The sequence below is a fragment of the Pelecanus crispus genome, chromosome 1, assembly GCF_030463565.1.
Source record: "Pelecanus crispus isolate bPelCri1 chromosome 1, bPelCri1.pri, whole genome shotgun sequence".
NCBI classification, from domain to species: Eukaryota; Metazoa; Chordata; class Aves; order Pelecaniformes; family Pelecanidae; genus Pelecanus; species Pelecanus crispus.
Window position 1 is genome coordinate 66,406,333 of NC_134643.1, and position 26,760 is coordinate 66,433,092.

At 40.5% G+C, this 26,760-nt stretch overlaps 1 protein-coding gene across 1 annotated transcript in view; it reads left to right on the forward strand.

The window, feature by feature from the left end:
• The window catches only part of DGKI (diacylglycerol kinase iota), a 137,094-nt gene that overhangs the window by 32,719 nt on the left and 77,615 nt on the right, over positions 1–26,760 (forward strand). Inside the window, exons 13-18 of the mRNA XM_075705529.1 lie at positions 3,415–3,470; positions 4,336–4,398; positions 4,618–4,691; positions 6,248–6,359; positions 9,704–9,903; positions 26,237–26,337. Coding sequence (XP_075561644.1) covers positions 3,415–3,470; positions 4,336–4,398; positions 4,618–4,691; positions 6,248–6,359; positions 9,704–9,903; positions 26,237–26,337 — 606 coding nt within the window. The remainder of the gene's footprint in view (positions 1–3,414; positions 3,471–4,335; positions 4,399–4,617; positions 4,692–6,247; positions 6,360–9,703; positions 9,904–26,236; positions 26,338–26,760) is intronic.

A 26,760-nucleotide genomic window follows, 5' to 3' on the forward strand; every position in this document is an offset into this window, starting at 1 on the left:
GTTGTACATCGCAGTCCTCCCTCCCTACCCATGCTCATCTGCTATGTCAGAGGTAGGAACAGTTCAGTATGTTGAAGGTCCCTGACCTCAGAAAGGCTGCTTTTCTGATTAGCCAGTTCCAAACTGGGGCTTTGGTTCTGGTCAGTATTTGTCCTAAGAGCCAGTGTTCTGGTGGCTGGTGTCAGAGTCATCGGGGATAACCGCATCAGCAAACATGCAGCATGGGCACTGAGGAGCCTCCTGCTTCTTAGCATGGGATGTTCATAGAATCATAGAATGCTTTGGGTTGGAAGGGACCTTTAGAGACCATCTAGCCCAACCCCCCTGCAGTGAGCAGGGACAGCTTTAACTAGATCAGGTTGCTCAGAGCCCCATCCAACCTGACCTCGAATGTTTCTAGGGATGGGGCCTCCACCGCCTCTCTGGGCAACCCGTTCCAGTGCTTCACCACCCTCATTGTAAAAAATGTCTTCCTTATATCCAGTCTAAATCTATTCTTCTTTAGTTTAAATCCATTATTCCTTGTCCTGTCACAACAGGCCTTGCTAAAAGGATTGTCCCCATCTTTCCTATAGGCCCCCTTTAAGTACTGAAAGGCTGCAGTAAGGTCTCCCTGCAGCCTTCTCTTCTCCAGGCTGGACAACCCCAACTCCCCAACTCTCTCCGCCTGGCTTCATAGGAGAGGTGCTCCAGCCCTTGTATAATTTTTGTGGCCCTCTTCTGGACCCGATCAAACAGGTCCACGTCCTTCTTGTGCTGAGGGCTCCAGAGCTGGATGCAGTACTCCAGGTGAGGTCCCACCAGAGCAGAGGGGCAGAATCACCTCCCTCGACCTGCTGGCCACGCTTCTTTTGATGCAGCCTGGGACATGGTTGGCTTTCTGGGCTGCAAGCGCACATTGTTGGCTCATGTCCAGCTTTTCATCCACCAGTACCCCCCAGTACCTCCGCAGGGCTGCTCTCAATCCCTTCATCCCCCAGCCTGTACTGATATCGGGGGTTGCCCCGACCCAGGTGCAGGACCCTGCACTTGGCCTTGTTGAACCTCATGAGGTTCACACAGGCCCACCTCTCCAGCTTGTCCAGGTCCCTTTGGATGACATCTCGTCCTTCTGGCATGTCAGCTGCACCACCACTCAGCTTGGTGTCATCTGTAAACTTGCTGAGGGTGCAATTGATCCCGCTGTCTATGTCATTGATGAAGATATTAAACAGCACTGGTCCCAGTATGGACCCCTGAGGGACACCACTTGTCACCGGTCTCCATGTGGACATCGAGCCGTTGACCACAACCCTCTGGATGTGACCATCCAACCAATTCCTTATCCACCGAACAGTCCACCCATCAAATCCATATCTCCCCAGTTTAGAGAGAAGGATGTTGTGGGGGACTGTGTCGAAGGCTTTACAGAAGTCCAGATAGATGACATCCATTGCTTTTCCCTTGTCCACTGACGCAGTCACTCCTTCATAGAAAGCCACTAGGTTGGTCAGGCAGGACTTGCCCTTGGTGAATCCATGCTGGCTGTCTCGAATCACCTCCCTGTCTTCCATGTGCTTGAGCATAGCTTCTAGGAGGATCTGTTCCATGATCTTCCCAGGCACAGAGGTGAGACTGACAAGTTGGTAGTTCCCAGGGGCCTCCTTTTTTCCCTTTTTAAAAGTGGGCACAACATTCCCCTTCTTCCCGTCACCAGGGACTTCATCTGATTGCCATGACTTCTCAAATATTATGGAGAGTGGCTTGGCAACTACGTCAGCCAGTTCCCTCAGGGCTTTGGGATGCATCTCATCAGGTCCCATAGGCTTATGTACGTTCAGGTTCCTCAGGTGGTCGCAAACCTGATCTTCACTTACAGTGGGAGGGGCTTTACCCCCCTGGTCCCCACCTTGTGGTCCATTGACTCAGGAGGGGTGAGGAGAGAGGTTGCCAGTGAAAACTGAGGCAAGAAAGTTGTTGAGTAGCTTGGCCTTCTCCTCATCTGTTGTTACTAGGTCGCCATTCTTGGTCATCGGGGGGTACGCTTTCTTTAACCTTCCTTTTCTGGTTGACATACCTGTAGAAGGCCTGCTTGTTATTCTTTGTTGAGACCTTCTGTAAAGAGCTGTGAGCTCAGAAACAAGATGAGATTTACTTACCCAGTTAAATGAATCATTTTAAGAAGAGGCAGCCCTGACTGCATTCCAGGCTCACCCGCACACAACAAATGTATGAAAACAGTAGCTGGGCAAACAGTCAAACAAGAAATGCAGAATAAGTAGCTCTTTCTTACAAAATGGAGCCTTATACTGTGAGACATGGTGACATCAAAGAGAACTAGAAACATTGTTTCAAGTGGTCATTTGAGAAGAAGTAATTTGGAAGTGTTCACATCACTGTGATGCTTTAGCCAGAAGGACTATCTTGATACTTGGATGTTTTCGCTAGAGGATTACTGAGCAAGGATAGGTGGTTGGTACTACCACTGAATACAGTGTCAGAAGGGCTGCTTCTGAAATCTCTGGATGCCACAGGCTAGGAAAGCAGTTCCCAGGGAGGCACAAGAATGACCTGTGTTCTGGGAAGCATGCCTTATACTGGGAGATAAAGGAGCTCCATTTAGCTTTATCAGAAAGAAGGTTAAGAGGCAATTTAATCACTGCCTATAAGTATTTACTCCAGGAGAAGATATCTGATAGTTAGGGGCTCTTTAATCTGACAGAGAAGTATAATAAGATTTAGCAGTTGGCAGTTGAAGTCTGAAAAGTTCAAGATAGGAAAAAAACCCCCACATTTATTTTAACAGTGGGAATAATTAACCATTAGATGTGCATTACTACTGGACTATCAAAATTCTCCATCACTTAGAGTCTAATCAAAATGAAACATCTCTTTAAATAGGTTTTAGAGTAACCACTTATTTTTTTGCTGCAGGAATATTTGGGTAGAGATGTCTATTCCTTAGTACCTCTTTCTAACACATCAGAATTTAAGTGTCTGTTTCATCTTGTAATTTACTAATGCTTTACTCCTGCTTCAAAACATGGGTTAGTGTTTCATGGATTTCTAATAATTCTTAGAGGTCTCTTCTGCATTTGTAGATAGAAGTCTCACAAATGGTACTGAGGGATCGTAAGATGAATAGTCTGAGAGGTGCTAAATTAACTGTTTGTATTCTTGTTACCTCTTTGGTTATGTTTCCATCTATTTTCATTCTACAGGAAAGGGGAAGAATTCAATATCAATGTGTGGAATCTGATAGCAGATAATGGCACAGATGGGGGACTCTCATGCAGGAAAACTATATTTTTGTTAATATTTTCACTGAGTGATGTGTGCTAAAAGCACTATAGTGCTAGCAGGGAATGTGAAGGTACAATGGAGTCTACTTGTTTTATTAGGGTGTTCATATTTTTCCTTTTTGTCCTTTCACAGAAGCAAATCCAGAGAAATTCAACAGCCGATTTAGAAATAAAATGTTTTATGCAGGGGTGAGTTGTGTGATTCGTCTTGCATAATGATGCTAACTCAGTTGTTTTAATGTTTTCTTAAGTACCTTCCCCCTCACTTTCTCATATCAGGAGCTTGTGCCAGCTCATTTTGCCTGTTGCAATTTAAAGTGCACATGTACTGTTTCTGGCAATGCCACACATGTGTCTGCTGGAAAGTGCCTGAAGCACTGTTGTTTTACAACACTTAGCAGGTGAGAGAAATGCTACTTCTTCGGCCATACTACTGGTCATGTCTTGTTCCCCCTGCTCCTGGCTCATAAACTTCTCAGCAAACCACTCTGTTTCTTTCAGGGTTTGAGCAGCACATTGGTAGTGACTTTCCTACAGAAATTCCCCAAGTGTTAGCCTGTATCTTTGTAGCTTCAAGGAGTAGTCTTGGATGTAGGGTCATGGGGAGTGGAGGGCAGAGATCAGCTATTTGGAGTGATTAATCTTCGTGTGTGAATATGCAAATAAAATTACCCACTTCTGCATTCAGGAGGTATATGGACAACACTTTATTCCAAAATGCAGTTATTAAGAGAGAAACACTAATTTGATAATGCATGACATATAATGCCTTTCTGGATGATGAACTGTACCCATGTGCCTTAAACATGGAAACAAATATGTGAGCAAGAATTTGCATTTAAATCCTTGGGTGGCCAAGGACCTTTTGGTTAACCTATCAAAAGGAGAAGCATCATGATTAAAAAAAAAAAAAAAAAATCATACCTCCTGAGAGGCAGAAAGAATAGGTTTGACAAAAGGATGACATTTTGGTAATTAGCTCTGTGGTGGGTTAAGAAATGAGGAAAGACGAGAGGAGGTGCCGATGACAATCCTGCACTTACTTCTGTTGCAGGCAGCCTTTACAGACTTTCTGCAAAGAAGCTCAAGAGATTTATCCAAGCATGTCAAAGTTGTGGTAAGTGTAAGAAATTGTGTCATAGTATTGTGGGAAGAGGGGGGAACGGAGAGAGAGCGAGGTGAGAGTTTAATGGCTCTGTTACTTTTCAGTTTTGAGCATGACATTTGCAACACATTCCAAGGAAAGTCTTGGGAAAGTTGTTACAAAGCAGCAACACTCTCTTGTCTGTGGCTCCATTCAGCAATTTCTCTGTGCTCTGTCACTTTGGCTTTGTAGTGTGATGGTACAGACCTGACTCCAAAGATCCAGGAGCTGAAGTTCCAGTGTATAGTGTTTTTAAACATACCCAGGTAAGCTCAAGACAGATACTTGGAATTTTAAAAGGGGGAAAAGAAAAGAAAAGGAAAAAAAAAAAACCCCGAAAAACCCTGCCAAACAAAAAACCTACAAGTTGTCCTATGTGGATGTGCAAGAAGAGTATTGCCACTGTGCTGCCTTCTTGAGAGCTAGGTGCTTATAATACTGTTAATTAGCAATACAGAATGGGATCCGAGTTCAGGGTGCAGCTAAATCATCCTTTAAAAAGTTGAATATCCTGATACAGAGATAGTAGAAATTATTAACAAATGTGCTTTCAAAAGTTGTGCACCTAATCTGCAAACAAGATAGTAAAGACACAGATGCCTGGTCTTTCGCTTAATTAGAAGCAGTGTGTGAAAAAAGAGCAGGGGGGAGAAGCGGAGGTGGGGGGAAAAAGGATTAAAATTTTCCAGTAAAGGAACACCAAACCATTGAAAGAAGTGCTGGTTTTTAACATGTTAGAAGGTGTCCCAAATAGACAACTTTTAAGAATACAGCTATATTTCTATCTCCTGCTCTCTAGAGGAGTAGTCTCCAAACTTTTTTGCTTGTGCTTCCCTATCAGTAAAAAAAATTTTGAACACCACCCCAGTATATGTCTATTTATTTATAAATTATATACATGTACTACTATACTAATTTATTACATACCTTGTAAAACATACACAAAAATAGAAATTAAGAAAGGATGTGATAAAGATGAAACATGCTATTTTACTGTTGGGTTTTTTTTCTTATTTATTGAAAGTACATACAGTAGTTTTTTCATACAGCCTAATTGTCTTGTCAGTTGTGGATTTTTCTTGCACACTCCCTGTGGTGCATGCACCCCACTTTGGAGACCACTGCTTTAGACAACCTACCACTTTGCTCCACATGCAGTCCCAAGCACTTGATCTTTTGAGTCCTGCACCGCCCTCACTGCAAGCTTCTACTTGGTGTCACCTCTCCAAAGTTCCCCCTTCTATCAGTCTTAGATCACTTTTACATCCAGTCTTTAATGGTAGGAAAGATAGATGCCACAGCTGCATCTGTTCCTGATTCTTATTTCTCCCTGCCTCCTCAAGCTATAAACCGTTTTGCATTCCTTATGCTGTTACAGCTTCTGAGTTAGCAGGGAGAAAGGAAATGGAGCTCCAAGGCTGGAGTTGCTGCTGCAGCCCCATGCATGCCTAGAAGAGGGGCTAAGCAGCTTTCTGGCTCAACAGCTCATCTGCAGAAAGCAAAGCAAGTGGGGAGAACAAAGTGCTGCTGCTCTGTTACCTATTTCCTGGTGTTTCCCCATTTTCCTCTCACAAAGGAACCTGCTAAAGATTATGATGGATACATTTATGGATGGTGTACCAGCTTGGAAACAAGAGGCAGATTTTTCCCTTTTGTCCAGTCCTTGCTAGCATAACTTTTAATTGTCCCTGAATTAAATCCTGGAATGGGTATCTGGATACTTCTGGAGGACAGCAGAACAGGCTAATAGTCAGGCTACTAGTCAGGACCCATCAGGGCAAACTGCTTTCTCAAAGCTTGCTTTCCAAACCTCTTTCTATAGGTATTGTGCTGGCACAATGCCCTGGGGAAACCCTGGAGATCACAGAGACTTTGAGCCTCAGCGCCATGATGATGGCTACATTGAAGTCATTGGGTTCACCATGGCCTCGCTGGTGAGTATGTTGCAGGTGCTACCCTTTCTGCGGGTGCTACCAGACTTGGTGAATTCTGTGGGCGGCGTTACAGAGTGCAAAGTTGTCCTCATTACTGAAGAACCACTATGATTCCACATACTCTGTCAGCTAAGGCCAAAACACGTTCTGCTATCAGGTTTTAAATGAGGGGGACAAATTGTAGTTTTCTAATAAAAGTGTTATTTAATAATACAAATGTACTCTTTGTAAAATATGGGTAATTTGCATGTACAGTGCTTCCAAGTTAGATGGCAAGATTATTAGAGTAAAAACAGCATGCATGCATGTTTTTATTGTGGGAATGTTCTGTGGTCAAATAATTACTGCTGTTTCTTTTTAGCTTTTCTATATTTCAATCTATGACAAAAAAGTTCTTTTTTTTTGTAAAACTGGCTACTGGAAACAATTATGAAATATTATATAAAACTATATGCCCATACAGTTTCCATATGCCCACTAAAAATGTTGTGAAAATTTAGTAATAGCTGTGGAAAATTTAGTCATATTTCTGGCACAAATGTTATCTCTCTTTGTTCTACTAGGGAAAGAAAATTCAACCAACAATTTTAATTTGGCAGTGCACTTTCTGTCAGCGCTGTCCTTAAAGGGAACTAAAGCTGAGTTGCTATAAAAGCAATCTTGCTGTAAATACCCTAGTGTCCTACTGTCACAGTGGTTAAACACAGTGACAGTCTCTTCAGAGGATGATTAAATGCCATCAGAGCATTGGTAGTTATCCCCATGCTAGTATTAATCTACCTAAGGCACAGCAGCTTGAACTTAGTGTGGCCAACAGAAGGCACATATCAGGGCTTCCTAGGGGGTTTGTTTAGGTCATGCTTAAGTCCATACTCTTAAGCCTTTGTTGCTGCTATGTCTTGTGTGGACTCTGTTAGAGCTAACATGGATAAGCCTGCTTTCATTAAACTCACACATTTATTTGTTGTGTGACCTGCCCTCGGTGCATATCACATTCAGTGAATGCCCATGATAATGGTGTTTGCTTCTTCAAACAGAAATTCAGGCAAATCTAATCTTCAAAGTAAGCAAAAGTAAAAGGTCACCGTGATCAGCAATCATTTCTTTAGAAGTCTGGGTTAAGGATTCTGTTTTGGTCTCTCATTTTTTGATGGATCTAGTGGAATAGGGAAGTAATCTACAAGTAAGCAGAATTCTGTTTATTAGCCTAGCAGATTTTGTGGAATGAGCATTTGTTACTTCAGCCCTGAAGATGGGTATGTTTCTGAAAATGCTGTCAAAATTCTATTTAGCATGTACCAGCTGGCAATTTTCAGCTGGAGACTGTTTTGGGTTTGCCACTAATGTGTCTCTAGCCCCTCGCAGTAGCTAGAGTGATGTCAAAGCTACCAACAATTTCATTTGGGACTGAATTTAAGCAGTAGGGCCCTTTGAGCTGCTGTTTCTCTTTAAAGGAAGCCTAGTTCAGAACTAAGGGTCTACAAGTCTACAATGGTTGTGATGCTGAGGAACCATTGTAACCCTAGACTGTGATATAATCCTAACTTGCTCTGTATGTCTCCCAGATGTGTTTGCTCGTACCCAAGAAGGTCTGTGAGATCAAGGAAGAGAAGTAGTTTATAGGAAGTGTTATTATGAATATTATTTACCATATTGTCAGTTGATCCATAATATTAAGCACACAGAACAGGATTAAGGTCTTGACTTGTGTTTAGGCTGCTTTCTGTTAGTAGTGCATTAATGTAAGATTTTTTTCCTGCATCTGATAGATTAGCATTAATAGAATCATAGAATCATGGAATTGTTTAGGTTGGAAAAGACCTTTAAGATCATTCAGTCCAACCATTAACCTAACATTACCAAGTCCACACTAAACCAATCAAGGGTAGACTAGACTAAACCGTGTCCCAAAGTGCCACATCTACCCGTTTTTTGAACACTTCCAGGGATGGTGACTCCACCACCTCTCTGGGCAGCCTCTTCCAATGCTCGACTACTCTTTCTGGGAAGAAATTTTTCCTAATATCCAACCTAAACCTCCCCTGGTGCAGCTTGAGCCCATTTCCTCTTGTCCTATCGCTAACTACATGGGAGAAGAGACCAACACCCACCTCACTACAACCTCCTTTCAGGTAGTTGTAGAGAGCGATAAGGTCTCCCCTCAGCCTCCTCTTCTCTAGGCTAAACAACCCCAGTTCCCTCAGCCACTCCTCATAAGGCCTGTGCTCCAGACCCTTCACCAGCCTTGTTGCCCTTCTCTGAACACACTCCAGCACCTCAATGTCTTTCTTGTACTGAGGGGCCCAAAACTGGACACAGTATTCCAGGTGTGGCCTCACCAGTGCCGAGTACAGGGGCACAATCACCTCCCTGCTCCTGCTGGCCACACTATTCCTGATACAAGCCAGGATGCTGTTGGCCTTCTTGGCCGCCTGGGCACACTGCTGGCTCATGTTCAGCCGGCTGTCGACCAACACCCCCAGGTCCTTTTCGGCCAGGCAGCTTTCCAGCCACTCTTCCCCAAGCCTGTAGCATTGCATGGGGTTGTTGTGACTGAAATAATAATAATAATAATAATAGTCACACTACAAATTAAAAAAAATACATTTCTGCCCAAACATGCCTCCTTAGAACTTGAAGGATCTCCTCATTACCCTCCTTGTTTCATTTCTTTGAAATGAATTCTTGAACATGAGATTTAACAAGGTCCTTCTGCTTGTTCTTTTCAGCATGTCTAGTCTCAAGGTTGAGTTGCTGTGTAAACTTTCATAATAAGAATTTTAGATTTATCTAATTCACATTAAGGACTGCATTCTGTTCAGGAAGGGGAAGTAATTTTTCTGTCTCACAGATGTACCAAATTAGGGCTGTTGTTTTAAAGAGCAAGTAATTAGTAGCATTACTGTTAGTGTAAAAACAAACCAAGCAAAGCAAATTGAAAACTTTAAGAATAAACACAGGTATTCATTTGTGCATGCACATGTGTGTGTATACATATTTGAATGTGCGTGTAATATGCTTGACGTATACCAAGGTGATGAGACATGCAGTGCATATGGTTAGATATCTGCTTGTTGCCCACCACTTTTCCTTGTGAAATTTTAAGTCCTGCTTTGCAACTTTGGAGTGAAAATACATTCATTGTGACTCCTTAGAATGCCTCACTTATGGAACGCTGTGTAATGGATGCTGTCAGTAAAACTGCATTTCGGATTTAACTGCCTCAACTATCTGTTTTGAGGTGTCTTTTCTTTGTCTTTCTGTTTTGGGTTTTTTTTTTTGCTTGTGGGTTTTCTCTCTTTTTTTTTTTTTTTTTTTTTTTTTTTCCCCTTTTGCCCCCCCAGGCTGCTCTCCAGGTGGGTGGTCATGGAGAGAGGTTGCATCAGTGCCGTGAGGTGACACTTTTAACATACAAGTCTATTCCCATGCAAGTGGATGGTGAACCATGTCGACTGGCTCCCTCACTCATTCGAATCTCCTTAAGGAACCAAGCGAACATGGTGCAGAAGAGCAAGAGGAGAACATCCATGCCTTTGCTGAATGAGTGAGTTGGATATGTGCATGACCTAGTGGCCAGCTGCCCTTTTGGGGCAGCATACTCAGTCACGGATTTTGCATGTACTGGACTTGCAGCGCATTTACAAAAAAAACAAAATAAAAAAAAGAAATCACACCTTCTAAACTCCCTTTCCACCGTATAGTGAACACTTACCTGATTTTCTTTTATTCTTTTATCTTCTGGATTACCCTCTGTCTTGCTTTTAGAAAGGTGCTGTAACTTTCAGTTATTTAGAGAAGTTTGTGCAGGCTCAGCAGTGTGCCTCTTGGCTTCTGACAGTTCTGCGTATGTATGCCATTTGCCTTTGAAGTTCTTTTGATTCATTTTCTCAACTTTATTGATCTGCTTTTTAAGCTCCATTGGAGATCCTGTAACAAATTGCCATAATCAAGAATTACTTGGGACATCTTGTAGTCTCTGTTGTGGGAGCACGCTGCCTGGAACTGTTTATGGAGAAGGACCTGGAGGTCCAGAAAGGGCTGTTTGCACTTTGTAGGGAATCCTGCTCCAGTATAAAAACCCAAAAGAGAAATGAGTAGTCTAGAGATGAATAGCAAAAAGCTAAGATAACTGGAAACCAGGAACATGCGAAGAAGAAAAGAGAGGACTAATGTGCCTTTTCATAATTAAACCTTATTTGTAAGCACTGCAGAGATATTTCAACACCAAAAAAAATTTCAAATTTTGACCTGTGAAAAAGCCTGTCCAATAAAATAATATAGATTACTTTGTAGTTCTTATATAGAAGGCCTTAATTGCTGCTAAAATGGGTGACATAGTAAGTGCCTTTGCTGTTTTTCATCAAGTATTCTTAAAGTGAAGCAAAACAGTCTGTCCACTCTACAAAGATACACAGACCTAAAGTTATCAAGGATCCACATTTCATTCAAACATCCATGCATGGAGGATTTCATTTTTCTGGAGAGGCGGGTGGGGGATTTTGCTGTTGCAGCTGTAATGGTGAGGCAAGGTTTATGAAGAGGTGTAATATCTTTCATTAGGCTAACTCACATAACTGGAAAAAAGTGACATGGTCTCAGGCACACCTTTTCTTTTCAGGTATCCTAAAGGTTGTCTGTGTCTTTCAACTGTATCGTCTAGTGGAAGATATTGCTTCACTTCAAACTTTGACTCCAGCCTTTTAGAGCTTCTTGTCATCCGCTGGTTGTCAATCTGTTCATATAATCAAAATCTCCCTGGTTACTTTCAACATCTTCCTGTTCAATTCAGCAGTCTCTGTTCTCTTACTGAGACCAATGCTTTAAGCTTCAGTAGAAGCCCATATCTGTAATGTGCAACTCCTATTTGCCTGGAAAATACATAAGGTATACTCATCTCTCTTGAGCAGTGAAGAATAGCAGACTCTTGCCTGTGGGCAGTGATGCCCAATTTCATCCAACCACAACTCAATCATTTGTAAAAGAAAGAATTGAACAGAGAGCAATCCTGGGGCATCTTTTTCTACACCAAGGGAGGCTAATGCAAATGTAAAATGAAAACTCCTGGGTTTTCAATCTGATAATTAGCATGGTTAGGCTTGGATTTTGAGATCTGAATTTAAACTGTAGTAGGGAAATACAGATTCATAATATATGCCAGTTGTCAAGAGGATCTTGTTTGTGGTTTAGCTTTATTTCAATGCGCTACGGTAGACTACATTGCTGTCAGTCCTTTGATTTGGCTGAGGTATTTGCCTGCAGACCTATGCCTTCGGAAAATACAAATGATGTGTCAGGGGCTCTGGTCTCAGCCTCATGTATCAGAAATGCTATGTGTATATATTTATATCTCCATCTATACCTATACATCTGTGTGTGTATGTACTTTGCTCTCAAGTGTTGAAGGGGAATGAGAGGAGTTGAATCTCCTGGTGTGATGAAAAAGTAAATGGCATGTTAAAGGTTAAAGTCTAGGAGGCATTTAGTATTGTAAGAAGTTCGTTCAATATGATGCTGATTTGCAGTATTTCACAAGAGAGAAAATTTTCAATTAAATATGTTTACCTACATTTCTTAACTTGGTATCTAGAATATATCTCCCTATTCCATTGAAATCTCCCAGAAAGCCTTATATTTGATTGAACACAATAGATTGTTCTCTTATGACTGTCATCTGAATGTTAGATGTGTGAGATAAGTAAGTGGGTGTGGAGCTGTCCCACTAATTGTTAGACAGATGTTCTTGAGCTCTTTCCCAGGAAAGTGATTAAAAAAAATTATCTCGCATCACAGTAATGCAGAGTTGCTATTATTGTCGGCTTTGCTATTTATAGATAAAGAGAGCAGTAGGAATGCTCTTTGGTGTTTTAGCTAGTCCAGTGTCATAAGTAGGAAAAGACTTAATTTGAAGAAGTCTTACACTGTGCTTCTTTTTTCATACTATGTTCTGCTTTGTTCTGGAGGTTTTAAGGGGAGGGGGTTTAGAGAGGATAGTAAGTTTGTTGTTTGCCTTGTGGATGCACTTGAGTTTCCAGGGAATAGTAGTTTTTTAAAATTGAAGAGCCCATATGTAATGTAGCTGAGTGGGAAGAATAGAGATATCATGCTTCTCTCACTTGGAAGCTGGAGGGCTTTAGAAACATGATTCTCTTCTGACTGTAAGAGTTGCCCACCTTCCTGATTGCAGCTGTTCATCTTCAAAACCTGTACACACTCTGAGAGGACACTTGTATATGAGAAAAAGGGATCTGACCTTGTTTAACCTGTTTTTCCCACTGTTGTTCTTCCAGCACCTTCTAATTGCACAGAAACTGCCTCATGTGGTTCTACACAGCCCTTCAAGGTTGAAATGCCTCTATGTTGAGAGTCCTTGTTTTATGTGTTACTGAATAATTTGCTTTTAAGGTGTGGGGAAAAAGCAGCACTTTGGACATTGTGAAAGTTCCTAGTCTTTTCTAGTCTTTAAAAAAAAAAAAGGTTGGCCATGGGATCAAATTAAGGAATAAAAATCTAGTGTTTCTGTGGGGCTACTTAAACTGAAGGCCCCTTCCTTCCTTGTTGATAACAGCAGTGCGAAAAGCTATATCCGAGCTATTAGAGAACAAATAAATATAATGTGCTGCATTTTGTCATAGCTGGGCAAATTACTGGCAATTAATGTTTCATTCAGTTATTTCATCTTTCACTGCTGAATTGCCTACAAATTTCTCAGTATATTAATTGTTCCAAACTATTAATGGACTAGTTGCTGCAACTAGTGATCTTTCTTCTCACTGTTCATCAAGCATTTTTTTAATATTTTCTTTTGGAAAGTTAAGCTGTTTTGATGTGACATACAGATTATATGAGAACTCTTGAGTAGGTGAGGATGACCTGTTCATGGTTTGTGCTCTTGTGATAACTTTAAAATTTTAAGTTGAAGCATAATGGCAGAAAGTCGTTATAGAGTTATAATGAATTTGTTTCTAATGGAGCCCATCCAAACATAAAAGGAAGGAATAATCTCTTCTTCCTCCTACAATGCATTGCTTTACAATGGAGATAAGTAAAAATCCAATGAAGTGTTTCAAGCCAGAAGCAACTTTTTAGGTGCAAGGAATATACAGGATAAGGTGATGCTGTTTACACTTGGTTATGGATTGAAACAAGGCAGATAGTGGGGTTGTGGGCAAAAAAAGGTGGGTTTCTTTTCTTCTCATATGTCTTTTCTGTTTGAACCAGCAAAAGCAAATTTTTGCTGCAGCCAGATCAGCAGACTCAGTTTTTCTGCAAAAGAGTGAATGATGTACTTATTCTCCTTCCCTTAAAAGACTTGCTGGCCAAGTTCTCATTCCTACTCTCCACCACTGATCATGATAACATGAAAGAGACAACATATAGCTTGGCTTTCTGTGATCAAACCAAGAATGTGATTCTTGTGAGTTATAAGCAAAATGTGTGTGGAATAAGAAGAGAAGCTGTGGTTCAATTGTCCAGCAGTCATTTTCAGATTAGAAACTACAGTTTAGTATGCTGCTCAGTAAGTTTCAGTTAATGCTCACTTTCTGAACCTTAAAAGACTGTATTTTGCTTTCACTGGCTTTTAGTTTGGGTTGAGGAAGAATGTCCTGCATGATGGAAGAGAAGAAGAGGGAAGAGCTTATAGATAAAACATATTCCATTATACTTTAGAGAAACAAAGGGACCATCTGAGTATAAACACTAAAAGAGAGTCAGTCATGGAGTCACTATATATAAAATGCATGTTTTCCTAAGGTACATGAAAGAAGAATGGAGACAGCAATTTGTCATTGTGGATACAAAATCTCCAGTAAGGGTATTTTTTTTCTTAAACATTAAGTAAAGTTGGCCAACCTTTGGAGACTATTCCATCCATTCAGATCTTGGCTTTGTTTGTTTGCATTTCTGGACCTGCTTCCAAAGTCTGCTGCCTTGAAATTTTTCAGTGCCTGTGGAACAAATCCTGGGGCTCCTCGTCTTCCTTGCGTAGCAGTGTGCCTAGCTTGTCATTGGTCCTTGTCACTCATGTCTTTAGGAAGCTGCTGTGTACCATGTAGCAGTGATTTTTCTCCATTTGCATGTTTTCTGTTGCTCTTGGCTTCCTAGTGTGAACTTGGAGCTCTGCATGTCTCTTCATTCAACTTTTATGTGACGCATTCCTTTTGTTTCTGTTTAAATGTTGTATGTCTTTTTCTTTCTTCTCTTCCACTCTTTCTCTCTCTCCTGCCTTTTTCCTTGTCTGTCCACACTGTGTGCTGCCTTTCTCCTGGCCACTCATTTTCTGCTGCCTGTAGTATCCATAAAGTGCAGTCTGCTGACTTGAGGAGAGTCTCAGCTCCCCCCGATTCCTTCACTGTGTGAGTATCTGGCTTTTTTCTACTTTCAAAGTTCCATAGTTTTTTTGCTGTTACCATGTGTGTCATTCAACCAGGAGATGGGGCAGTAAAATCCAGTGACAAATGGCAAACGGGAGCTCAGGTGACAGCATAGCAGGCATAGGCACAGTTCCACAGTACCCGAGTAAGCAAAGGCACGGTTCCACAGTACTCAAGTAAGGTGAGCAGGGCATGTCTGGTGATGGTGACCAGATTTAGCCAAGAGCCCAGCTCACCAGACAAGTCCACAGCAACACGTAGGTCTGAAGTTAAGCATCAGGCACCATCCTTGGAAACAGTTAGATGAGAGCTTTCCATCCTTTGGTTTTAATCAAAACCATACTGTGCCATAAGCCATATCTCCAGATAGAGCTGATCAAAACAGGAAACTAGTCCCCGAGAGGAGTGGCGTGACATTGGCTGCAGTTGCATCGAAGATGGAGACACGCCCCGCTGCTGCCCCCCCCCCCCCCCCCCCCAACCTTGGCAATGTCTTGATTGTCAGCAACTCCACTGTACTGACTTGTTAGATAGTAGCTAAATTATTCAAGAGCCTAGTGTCTTTTTTAAAATGTGGTTAATTGGCACTTAAAAACACTTGTACCATTGTACCATGGTATGTCGGTACTTTCTAATTCATCCTGTTTATGGAAACATGCCATATTATGAAAACCTGTGTGTGCCCACAATTAAAAAAAATAACAAACAAAAAACCCCACCTAAAAAAACCACCCCCAAACCACCCCAACCAACCACCCCCCCAAACCCAAACAAAAAACCAAACCCCAACTTAATATAACATGTCAACTCAGGCAGTGTAGTTTGTCTTCAGAAATGCTTTTTTACTATTCAGTCAAAAAAGACATGTTTTGCTTTGTGTTGACATCCCTCTTGTCTTCTTGCTTTTCCACTCTTATGATGGACATCTTTTCAAACAGGTTAGGACTATCAAAGAAATGAATTCAAAATACATGTTGGAGAATAACAAATTTCAGAGCTATAAATCCAGGTATTCAGAGCAGAAACTTGATTCCAAGAATTATTCTTATTCTATCATAGAAGAAAGTCAATGGTATATGCTAAAAGAAAACCCACCAACATTCCTCTGCTCTAAAGACTGAGCATGTGCAATAGATAGCATATAAAATGTTCAACAAACCAAGAGTTATTTGGGAAAACCGGTTGAATAATTTTAAGAGCAAATTTCAGCTTTGTAGTAAAGGACCTGGGGGTCCTGGTGGACACCCAGTTTACCATAAGCCAGCAATGTGCACCTGTGGCAAAGAACGCTAATGGTGTCCTGGGCTGCATTAGGGGTGTTGCCAGCAGGTCCAGGGAGGTGATCCTTACTCTCTACTAAGCACTGGTGAGGCAACACCTGAAGTGCTGTGTGCAGTTCTGGACTCCCCAGTACAAGAGAGATATGGAGCTACTGCAGAAAATCCAGTGAAGGGTGATGAAGTTTACTAAGGACCATTCTTGCTATGAGGGAGCTAGGTCTGTTTAGCCTGGGGAGGAGAAGGCTCAGGTGTGATTTCATCAATGTCTATAGGTATCTCAAGGAAGGGTCTAAAGACAACCGAGTCAGGCTTTTTTCAGTGGTGCCCAGTGACAGGACAAGAGGCAGTGGGCACAAACTGACATGCAGGAGGTTCTGTCTGAACATCAGGAAAATGTTTTACTCTAAGGATGACTGAGCACTGGCATAGGTTGCCCAGAGAGGTTGTGGAGTCTCCATCCATGGAGATGATCAAAAGCTGCCTGGACATGGTCCTGCGCAGCCTGCTCTAGGTGGCCCCTGCTTGAGCAGGGGGTTTGGACAAGATGACCTCCAGAAGTCTCTTCCAACCTCAACCAGTCTGTGATTCTGTGAAATTTCAGAAAGCTGCAAGTTCCTCATTGTTATTTTGCAAACAAGGGAACATGTTCAGTTCAGTGTGCCTTATCCCTGGATCATATTTGCTGTACTTTGCTGAGGAACAGAAAGTAATACAAATAACTTGTCTCACTGATTCAGTATCTAAGCAAGTCTCTAGAAAAAAGTTGAGATAAGCCTTATGGCTTACACAGAACACTAAGCAAGCTGTGGGTCTGGGAGAATGGGTATGGTTTCCAAGTTGAGGGATATCCCTTGGAAAATTACCTCCAAGTTTTGATACTGTTCATTTGAATGTCTCATTTGATATCAGCTATCAGGATAAGGCAGAGAGAGACTCATGAGCCCCAAAGTAATTTGTAAGTCAAAGATGTTCTGTATCTTAAAATTTGTAAAAATAGATTAAACATGCTGCTGCACTGTGGCTGCCAATTAATGTGTCTGGCAAATTAAAATTAGAACCCATGAGGTATTAAGGAAATTTGATTTGGATTGTGATGGCTTTGAGATTCAAATGTTCCTTTTTCTTTTTTTTTTTTTTTTTTTTGGTTTGGTTTTTTTTTGTGTTAAACAACATAGAAAGAGCCTGACTTCCAGTTAATAGTGAACAGCAGGGCAGATTCTGACGAGACCTGATGATGGATACAGCCTGTCTTAGACAAATTTCAGGTTTTCTGCAGCAGAATATGCATGGGAATTTGGGGCAGCCAAAATATGGTCTTTGTTGCAGAGACAGTAGAACTGTAGTGTGATCCATTTCAAATGTTTATACTGGGTGCATAAATAAATACAGGTATTGTATTTTTAATTGTGGCTGTTTTAAAAGGAAGGTAAAGACTTGCATTTTCCAGCTGGATGCTCGGTTGAGATGAGAAGGATGCACATGTGAGAGTACATTTACACTGTGTAGTTGATGCAAAGGAATTCTGAAAAAATTTACCATTTGAGAAATAAAACATAATTGATTTACATAGCTCTTACTGTTTACAAGTGAAATAAGTGTTGTGGATATGCTGTGATTTTTTTTTTTTTTTCAAATTACAAAATCTGCATAAATGAAAATAAACATATCACCTTATTGGTAAATAGTTTATACTCTTTTATAGAGTTTACAGAGTAATGGTTGCAGCAAGGTATGCATATAAAACCTGTGTGAATAGCAAAGTAGTAACAGGAAATAATTGTTTGCTTTTAGAGATCCAGATGCCAAACAGAATCAGCTTTGTGGGTTAGGTTGAATATGGATGTTGTCTACAGGAGGAGAGTCTAATAAAGAGTAGTAGGACACAAGGCATAAGGGAGAAAGTGTTAGGGTGATGCATAGTTAAGGATGAAAATGCTTATATATATCTTCTCCCTTTTCTCCATTACAGGAATTATAGGGAATTGAGTCTCATCTTTTCTCTGTCACTTTTTCCTGTTTAACACGTGGGCTTCTGTTCAGTGGGATCATTACTATGGGAGAATCCACTGTGCTTGGAAGCGTAAAGTGCGAGAGTTACAGCTAGCGTGGTGAAGGAGAAAGAAAACAAAGACCAGGATTCTACCTGGCACTTCGGCATGTGTTTAAATGTATGTGTGGGTGTAGCCTTTATACAGCAAAATGCTCAAGCACTTGCTGAATCGAGTGTGAGGTGAGAAAGTGCAAAAGGGTTTAGTACGGTGGGGTTAACCTGGCTTATCTGAGAGAACACTCATCAAACGGAAGAAAAAAATATGTGGTGGAGCTTATATTTTTAGTGGGTTTTTTGTTTAGGTAAAGAGCTTAGCAAGAGCTTTGCCTTAAAATAGCAGTGGACTTTTGAGAAGGACTGAAATTTGTCCCTCAGAAGAGGCTGGATGATTCTGCTCTGTTGTGGCAGTTCTTAGGTTTTAAGTAGATAAATGCTATGAAAAACACAGTTATTTTTAATGTATCATTTCCAAGCTCTGCCGATGAGATCTCAATAAATTCTTTTTCTCCTCTGGTTGCTGCTTTCCTTTTTCCAATTGTTCTAAATGCTGGGACATTTAATTAATTTTGCATGTTTTTTTCCTTCTCCAGGCAATAGGTAATTCATTAATCTGTCACTGCAAACATGCCCCAGAGGAGTGTGATTTTTTTTTTTTTTTTTCCCTGAAGTTTGTTTTTTGCAGGGGAGGGGCAGTAGATCATCTCCTTTTCCGTTTACAGAATCATATTAAAATCTGTATGTGTGTAGGCTGGTGTGGGCTGTATTCTGGAAGATCTATCAGAAATTTGTTACTGTATTCTGTAGAGTTGTTGGACTGTTTATTATTTCCTTTCTCTGTGCAGACACGAAGCATAAGAAATGGTTCACAGGGTTCATAAATAATTGAAATATTAGGGCATATATAATTTAAAAGTCTGTCTTCCCAGCTGAATCAACCTGGTGGCATGGCAGAAGCGTTACCAGGTTGCTGTGCAGGAGTGCCAAGGGCAGGACCCAAGCTCGCTCTGCCTGTTTTCTTTCCTGGGTGACTGGAGGCAGGAGCATGTTTCTTTGGAAAAGCAGCTGTGCTCCAAGTGAGTTGGCTGGCATCCTGTTGCTGGATGATTAATAAGGGTGAGAGGAGGAAGTCACAGCTTCATCAAAAGCTGTGTTTTCTTGGTTAATGGAAGTAGATCAGGTTCTGCTGGTAGTCTTGGAATACGTATCTGTTGCTTTGCTTCTGTGGGTTTGAATAAGTGGTAGAATGAAAGCGATTTAAAAAAAAAAAAAGCCCTTCTCATTCTTTTCTGTCAAAGCTCTGTGTTTTTTAGGTTGTTTTTGTTTTTGTTTTTTTTTGCGGGGGTGGGGGCGGGGGTGGTGGGGAAGTGGTGATGGTAACACTTCTAGAATCCCAAAAATGCTATAGTTCAGGCACAGGAGGGAAACAAATGCGTACCTTTTCTTTTGTAAGCAACTTCCAGCAGTGGGGTAGGTGAGTGGTGTTAAAAATGACTCCACCTTATTAACAGTTTTTCTAGCATGATATTGACTTTCTAAGACCTATCCCTGTAAAAAGAGTGGTTCTGCTTCTGATGTGTAACCTGGTGTACCATGGGATGGATATCTTCTCACAGAAGGATAGACTTAAAAATCATAAAAATTAACTATTTATGTAATGAAAGTCTACAAGTTTTAAGAATTTCCAGAAAGCATGCCCTTTTCCTTAGAGTAGGAATTATTCAATATCTAGGTGATTTTCTGTATTCTTGTGGAAAAGTTAAAATGCTGTTTGTCTGATAGAAAGTAATACAATTTCCTTGTACTCTTCAGCCATTTTGCAGCTAGAAAAGGAAAGAAAATAATTCTCTATTACTGAAATTACATATTTTTTTGATGCAAGTGGAATAATTTTGAGAGGACCTCATCATACCTCTGTAGAGTCTTTCATATTTTGTGCCAACTAAATAGTGTGCATAGCTTTTCTATAAGGCTTATTTGGATTGTTATTTAATAATGCCCCAAATGTGCACTTCTGGTCCATGCTAATCAAAAGTCCATCAGATAAAATTCAATATGGTAAAGTAGCCAGTCTATGTTCCTGATTTGAGAAGACTGATATTTAGGTTTGTGTTTAAATGAAACCATTATAGTTAATCAGCATGGATGAACAGAATGTTTCAGTTGACCTGAATCTGTATTTATGGTCCCATGGGGCATATGACCTTTAGGATGTAATTCTGTGGATTGGTGTGTTTGGGGAATGTGGTTCTTAATTCGATTCTTTAGGAGGTAATAGAATTCATTCATCTGTACTTTAAATTACTTTTCATTAACTATGTAATACACCATTTTAAAGAATAATAGGTGTAAGAAATTAAAATATTTTAGGATGAATTGTAGTGCAGCAATCCCCCCAAATTCATTTACAAATTGTTTACTGCTGTATCTGGAAAGCTTTCCTTCCTCTCCTTACAATTGAGCAAGTTGTTTTATACAGTCTTCAGAAACACCCATTTCTATTAATACTGTACTAATGTTTGCTTTCAGTGACATTCATCACCTTGTTATTAGCTTTTGCATGGACAATGCTTATGTACTTAAGCTTTGTGGTTTCTGAATATGCTGAGTTTGAACAAGATAAATTGTGCAATTCGTATAATAATATGAAATATTATCAGTATCTGTGAAGACTACAGAAGTATTGGTGGTGGAAGTGTTTTCCTCAGCTGCATTAAATAGAGCTCTGTATGGAGCTCATGAGTTGTGTGAGTAAACGAGTTAATTAGTTGCACGATGAGGACAATATTCCGTGGTGTCAATTGCCAGTCTGATAGCACAAAGAATGAATATTCACATAGTGAATTTTAGAGTCAAAGCTGTACTGAATAGGTAATAAAATTTTGTGAGACATTAATATAATGTCAGCCAACAACCATATTCTGACAGAGCAAGGTGTATTTGCAAACAAATTCTGAACAAAACCATCGGATTTCAGTCACTGAAAAAATTGGGGTTTTGTGTATGTGTATATACATACACCTATAAATATGTATATATGCACATACATATACATATATATGTGAGTTATGAATGTATTACCTGTGACTGGACTTAACTAAGTATATAAAATCTCTACCCTGTAGAAAGGACCTCTTAGCATTCACATTTCTGATAATAGTTTATTTTCTACAGCTTATGTAGTAGTAGTTCCATGTCTTTATAAATAGGGGGTGAACAGGAGGAGAAACAGGAGAACAGGAAACACTTGCCAGGTGATTACCCTCCCACAGTTGATCTGGAAAGGAACTATTTCTCCTCAGGTAATACATTACATTTAAGATGGTGTACTTGTTTTTTCCATAGAAGCGAATTCGGAGGTACACAGTGCACTGATGTACCAAAAAATTATACTTTTTACAAAAGCATGGAAAGTATCCTCTTAGATATTTCCTAGTTAAAAGGTGCTTTTGGAAAGTGTGGGGTTCCTGGAGCAACAAAAATATTTTAGATTTGCTGTTGATTTTAGATCTTTTTCCTCCTCCAGTTGCAAGCAAATAAAAAGGGCTTGCTCGCTTCTGAGCTCAAGAAGGTGATGCTGGAGATGCAGTAAGTTGCCACTGGTTTCAAGCCAGGAAATAACATATGTAAGGAGAAGGTACATGTTTTCCTTTCTTACATGGCATTAGGTGAGTCAGCATAGGTACAGAAGTCAGTGTTGTCTTTCTCTCCCCTTGGTATCCAAACACTATCCTGTCCTCACAGAGAGGTTGCAGAGAGACAGGTGGTAATTAACTAAGGATTGGTAGATGTTGGCATGAGACTTCATATCTCTCCCGCCTCTTTACAGGTCTTCTTGAGCACTGAATAGGGGTCAACATGACCATCCCTCCACCTTGATGTAAAAAGCTCCATACACTTGGAGAAGCTGTTCTGTTTCCCTGTCTTCCTTTCTGCTCTGCCTTTCATGAGATGTCCAGATTATCCACTGTGATGACGTGTTTGAAATGAGGCCAGTTGTGTGGTAGAACGTAAGTCTACCACTAATTCATTGATAATGGTTGCCAAGAAAGTTCATGTTTGAACTAGTGCTTAGATACTGAGAAGCAAAAAGCACTACCATAACTGCTTTTACATAGCTTTCCTGGTATTTTTATGCCAAATGAGTTATTACAAGCAAAGCACTATAAAAAAAAAGACAGTTCTTGCTGATTTTTCTTTCATTATCTTCCCAGAGAACTAAAAAGCCTTGGGTCTGGATGATAATTTAAAAAAAATCTTAGTAGACAATACAGACAGTTATTAGAATTATTTGTAATAATAACTATTCAGACAATCATCCAAATATTTTCAGGCATTCCATTTTCAGCTACAAGTAAAAAGTCTTGGTGGGACTCTGGGGGGGGGAAAAAGTTACACAAAAAATCACTGTACTGGTATTGAAAACCTAACTTTTACCCTCATGAAGGTATCCTTGGGGAAGAATGGATAGATGGCCTTTGGAATAAGGGGTTGAATTTTGGGCTGAAGAGATCCGTTTAATTCCTGTCTCTGTTAAAGATTAGGTGTGTGAACTTGGGTACATCACTCCTTCTCTCTTCCCCCCTGCCCTTCCCCTTTCTTATCTAAACTAGGGACCACAGAACAAATTGTCATTTCTGAAAACTCAAACATGATAGTTACGTATAAGTACCAACAGAAATATTGAAGCAGCAACTTTTAAAATCACTTCTGATTCACTCATGATTGTTCTGGATCAGACAAAAAACTATTAACAGCTGTATTTTTTTTTTTTTTTAAGTGACCCCAGGCTTGCTTGAGTTGTTTCACCTTAACATCTGGAAATGTAAACAATTGCATGACTGAGACAAGCTCACAGGGAGACATGGAAGTCGGGGAGAGGATCACCCACCCTGCCCCAGTATTTCCCAAAGTAGAGCATGGCTTGTCTCCAGTTGCCTGTATCAGGCACACTCCTGTCCTGCCATGCATTAAGGAACATGAAATGCCAGTGTGTGAAAGGAGAGGAAGTGACATTGCGAGTAGGAAGTATTAAAGAACTTGTAGCTGTAGTAAATTCTGCAGACAGTGCAAAGGTACAAAAATACATAAAGAAATTAATCTCTTAACAGTGAAGGACACCAGTATGTTGGTCGGGAAGCCAGACGGATGGGATGCAATGGATGGCTGAAAGACAAGTATCACTCAGATATCTGCTATGGACGATCTAAAAAGACAAATCATGGAGCAAAAGGAGTCTATGATCTTCTATTAGGAGTTAAAATTACAGTTTACCTCGGGAAGATGCAAAGTTCCTGTACTAAACTGTTTTCCCTCTAGTATGGAGAGCAGCGCTGGACACCGCAGCGCAGGGTCACAGAGTGGAAGGGAGGCTCTGAGCACCATACGCGGGTGAACTCTGTAGCAAGGAAGAAATGGAAAAGAGGAATTAGGGGGTGGCTATAGTGTGATTCTGGTTTGGAGGGCAAGTATCCCATGTGCTGGGCTGAGTAATTCCTGCACAGGAGTATCAGTTTTTGGTCAAGTGGTTATTTTGAACTGGGGATTGGAAAGCATATTTTTTTTACAGAGTTCCAGCTTCGGCTGCTCAAAGATTTTGACACGACAGTAGAGATTTGATTCTGGTTTCAGGAGAAACAACAGTTTGAGACAGTTTTTTGGGTTGGGTTTACACTTGGCTTAATTCAGCACATAGCAAGGATGGCTGTCTTTGCACCATGGTCGAGTGTTAGAACAGAAAGAAGAAGTTGCTGAATTCCCCTGTCTCCCCGTCCCTTTTCCTCGCAGCTGGATACAAAGAAGCACAGGTAATTCACAAGCAGTCCCTTCCCCACACCTACCAGCAACCCCCAGGTTGTGAACCGATTGGCTGGAAGACTGAGCTGTCTTCATCATAATGTGCGGTGGCAGAACATCATGGGAAAAGCAATGTAGCTTCTTCCCATATTGTACCAGTGCATAAAAGACTTTATTTTTCAGAGCTGTCAGTCAGTCATTTTCGTGAACCCTACTACATGCAGTGAATTATTGCTTTTCTCCCTTCAGACAAAGACTATGCAAAGATTTAAATTCCTATGTTTTCTGACTTAAATATTTCCTTATTTTTCTTGGCTAAAAATAAAATCTCCTATGATTTTTGTGTTTGAACTTGCATTTTACAGAATTTGGAAGGGAACATAGTTCCTCAGACTATGCTCATTTCTCAGCCAGTGAGGTGACATTTAAACTTTTCCTAAAAAGAAAGAAAGAAAAAAGTGTCAGACTCAGTGCAATTATGTTCTTGTTTCATCTATGCACCTTTCCCCTCCGTTTGCATGCACTCATCTTCTCCAGGTTGCTGAGCCAGCTGTAGAGCCTGCAGGTGGAGAGTGCTGTTCTGTACAGTGACCTAAGGCACCTGAGTTAGAAAGCTGCCCCCTGAAGCTGTCCTGGAAGTTACCATCCCAGGTGTCTATTATCAAACTGCAAAAGTATATCTTAAATATGGGCAGTTTTTTCTGGTATCTTGGGGCACTTTGATGCAATAGTCCCTGTCAATCAGCACAGGAAAAACATTGGGCAGCCTGTATGTTTCTGAGTGTGTCAGTCTTGCTGCCACTGTTAAGCATTTATGATTTGTTCTAAGATATTCTTCATGTATCTTAGGTTTACTTTCATCATTAATACAGAAACTTCTATTCAGAAAGTGAATTTCTTCAGTGCGGCTCCTTCTTGTTGTCTTAGACTCCAGTTTTGGAGGCACCCTCGATTCGTTTTTGTCACTTTATCACTTTTTAGGCAAAGAGTACTTGTGCCAATAGAGCTTTGTTTAACTGGGACTTGATTTTCAATATTTATTTGCATCTGTCCAGATGTGACAGAGCTGTTTATAACAATGGAGAGAAAGTATGCAATAAGCTAACGCTGAAATAATTGCTGATTGCTATCCCAGTGGCTCTACCAAGGGATGACCACAAACCATCTGTTTTGTCAGGTCTGCAGTATTTTCAGGTCAAAAAGAAAATTGCTTGCTTGTTTAAAAAGAAAGAAAAACTTAACATTTTTGAGATGTGGTTTGTCTTGATTGGCATTTAAACTAGCAGTGCAAATGCTGTGGATCAAATATCTTAAAACTGAGACAAAGAAAAAAGTAAGCCTGTATATTTATGACAGTGCACAGTATTTAAACTTTTAAAAGGCAGTGTGTGTACTCAGTGGTCATACCACTGGCAGAGTTCTGTTACTAACTAGATTAAAATCGAGAAAATAGATGGTCTTTCGGTGGAAGCACAGGATGAAGAATCTACTTTTAACTGAGCCAGGGGCCAGTTCCTACAGGACAGACATCTGATATACACATTATAATATGCAGGTTATCTGTCTTCCTTTAAAAGTGGAAAATGCAATTGTGGCCGTGTTAATTTACACAGCTAAACTTACAAAAATCAAATAATAGGTTACAGTAAGGTGGAAGCCAGCATGAAATCAAAACAAAGCTTTTCAGGACAACTTTCTATCAATATATGGACGCTTAGATTTATAGATAGGGACCCAGTGAGTGTTTCAAAATTAGACAGACAGTTGAAGCATCTAAATCTGACTGAAATCTGTAGAAATGAGGTTCCTGTCTGCTGCTTGCTTTTGAAAGTCCTCCTAGGTTCTGTGTATTGGACTCACCACTGTGGAAATCCATTTCTTAGCCACATTTCAGTTGCCTGTTTTCCAGAACAGAGATGCTGAATGAGGATGCTCCAGGGATATGAGGGTGGATGTTCCCATGGGCAGAGGAATGGTTGTCCTGAGAGAATTCCCAAGAAAGCATCTGTGTCCTGAAACATGGCTTGGCAGATCTGCTGGCTGTGGTAGGGCCCTAGGGATGTACAAAAAGGCAAACTGTAGAGGGGAGGGATAGCTATATAGAGATTAGAGAACTCAGAAAAAACTCTGTAATTCCAGACCGCACAGCTGGCAAATGGGCTTCTTGATCTTGTTTGTCATTTACGGTCTAATGCCTATGTTGTTGTGCGATGGGTAGTCATAATTTTAAATGCAGTGATGGGCCTGTGAGGAATTGGCCCAGTTTTGAAGAAGCTTGCTCTTTTTCTTCCTTCAGAGAAGATTAAAATCACTTCATATCCTGTTTTCATTTTGCTCTTCCATGGAACACTTCATCTAAGAAGCTTTCTTCTTTTCTTGCAGTCCTCATTCCATCCCAGATCGCCTGCGGATCAGAGTGAACAGGATTAATTTACAAGAATATGAGGGGCTGCATTACGACAAGGAAAAACTCCGGGAAGCTTGTAAGTTGGAAGAAGTCAGGCTGTAGCTGCTTTCGGTAGAACATTCTGTATAAATCTTACATTAACAAAAAAACCCCAAAACAACAAGAACAAAAAAAACCCCAAATACAGGGTCAAGCATACGTTTCTGGATGAGTCATGTAGAGTGTATATGCATCTCTCTGTGTATATACACATACATATTCTCTCTTTATTAATACTCTCTATAAAAAGCATATATAGAGAATTCACCTGTTTTCTTACTTAACTATGCCTTCTGCAAGTTGATTTTATTTACTGTAAAATAAGTGTTTTTTCACACCTGGTTTTTTTATTCATATCTTTCTGTTGGTTCTGCTGGGTTTCTACTAGTGTATGAAACTATTCAAGATTTTATGAGTAGTATAAAATTTGAAACTGAGTGGGGGGGGCCACGATTAATTT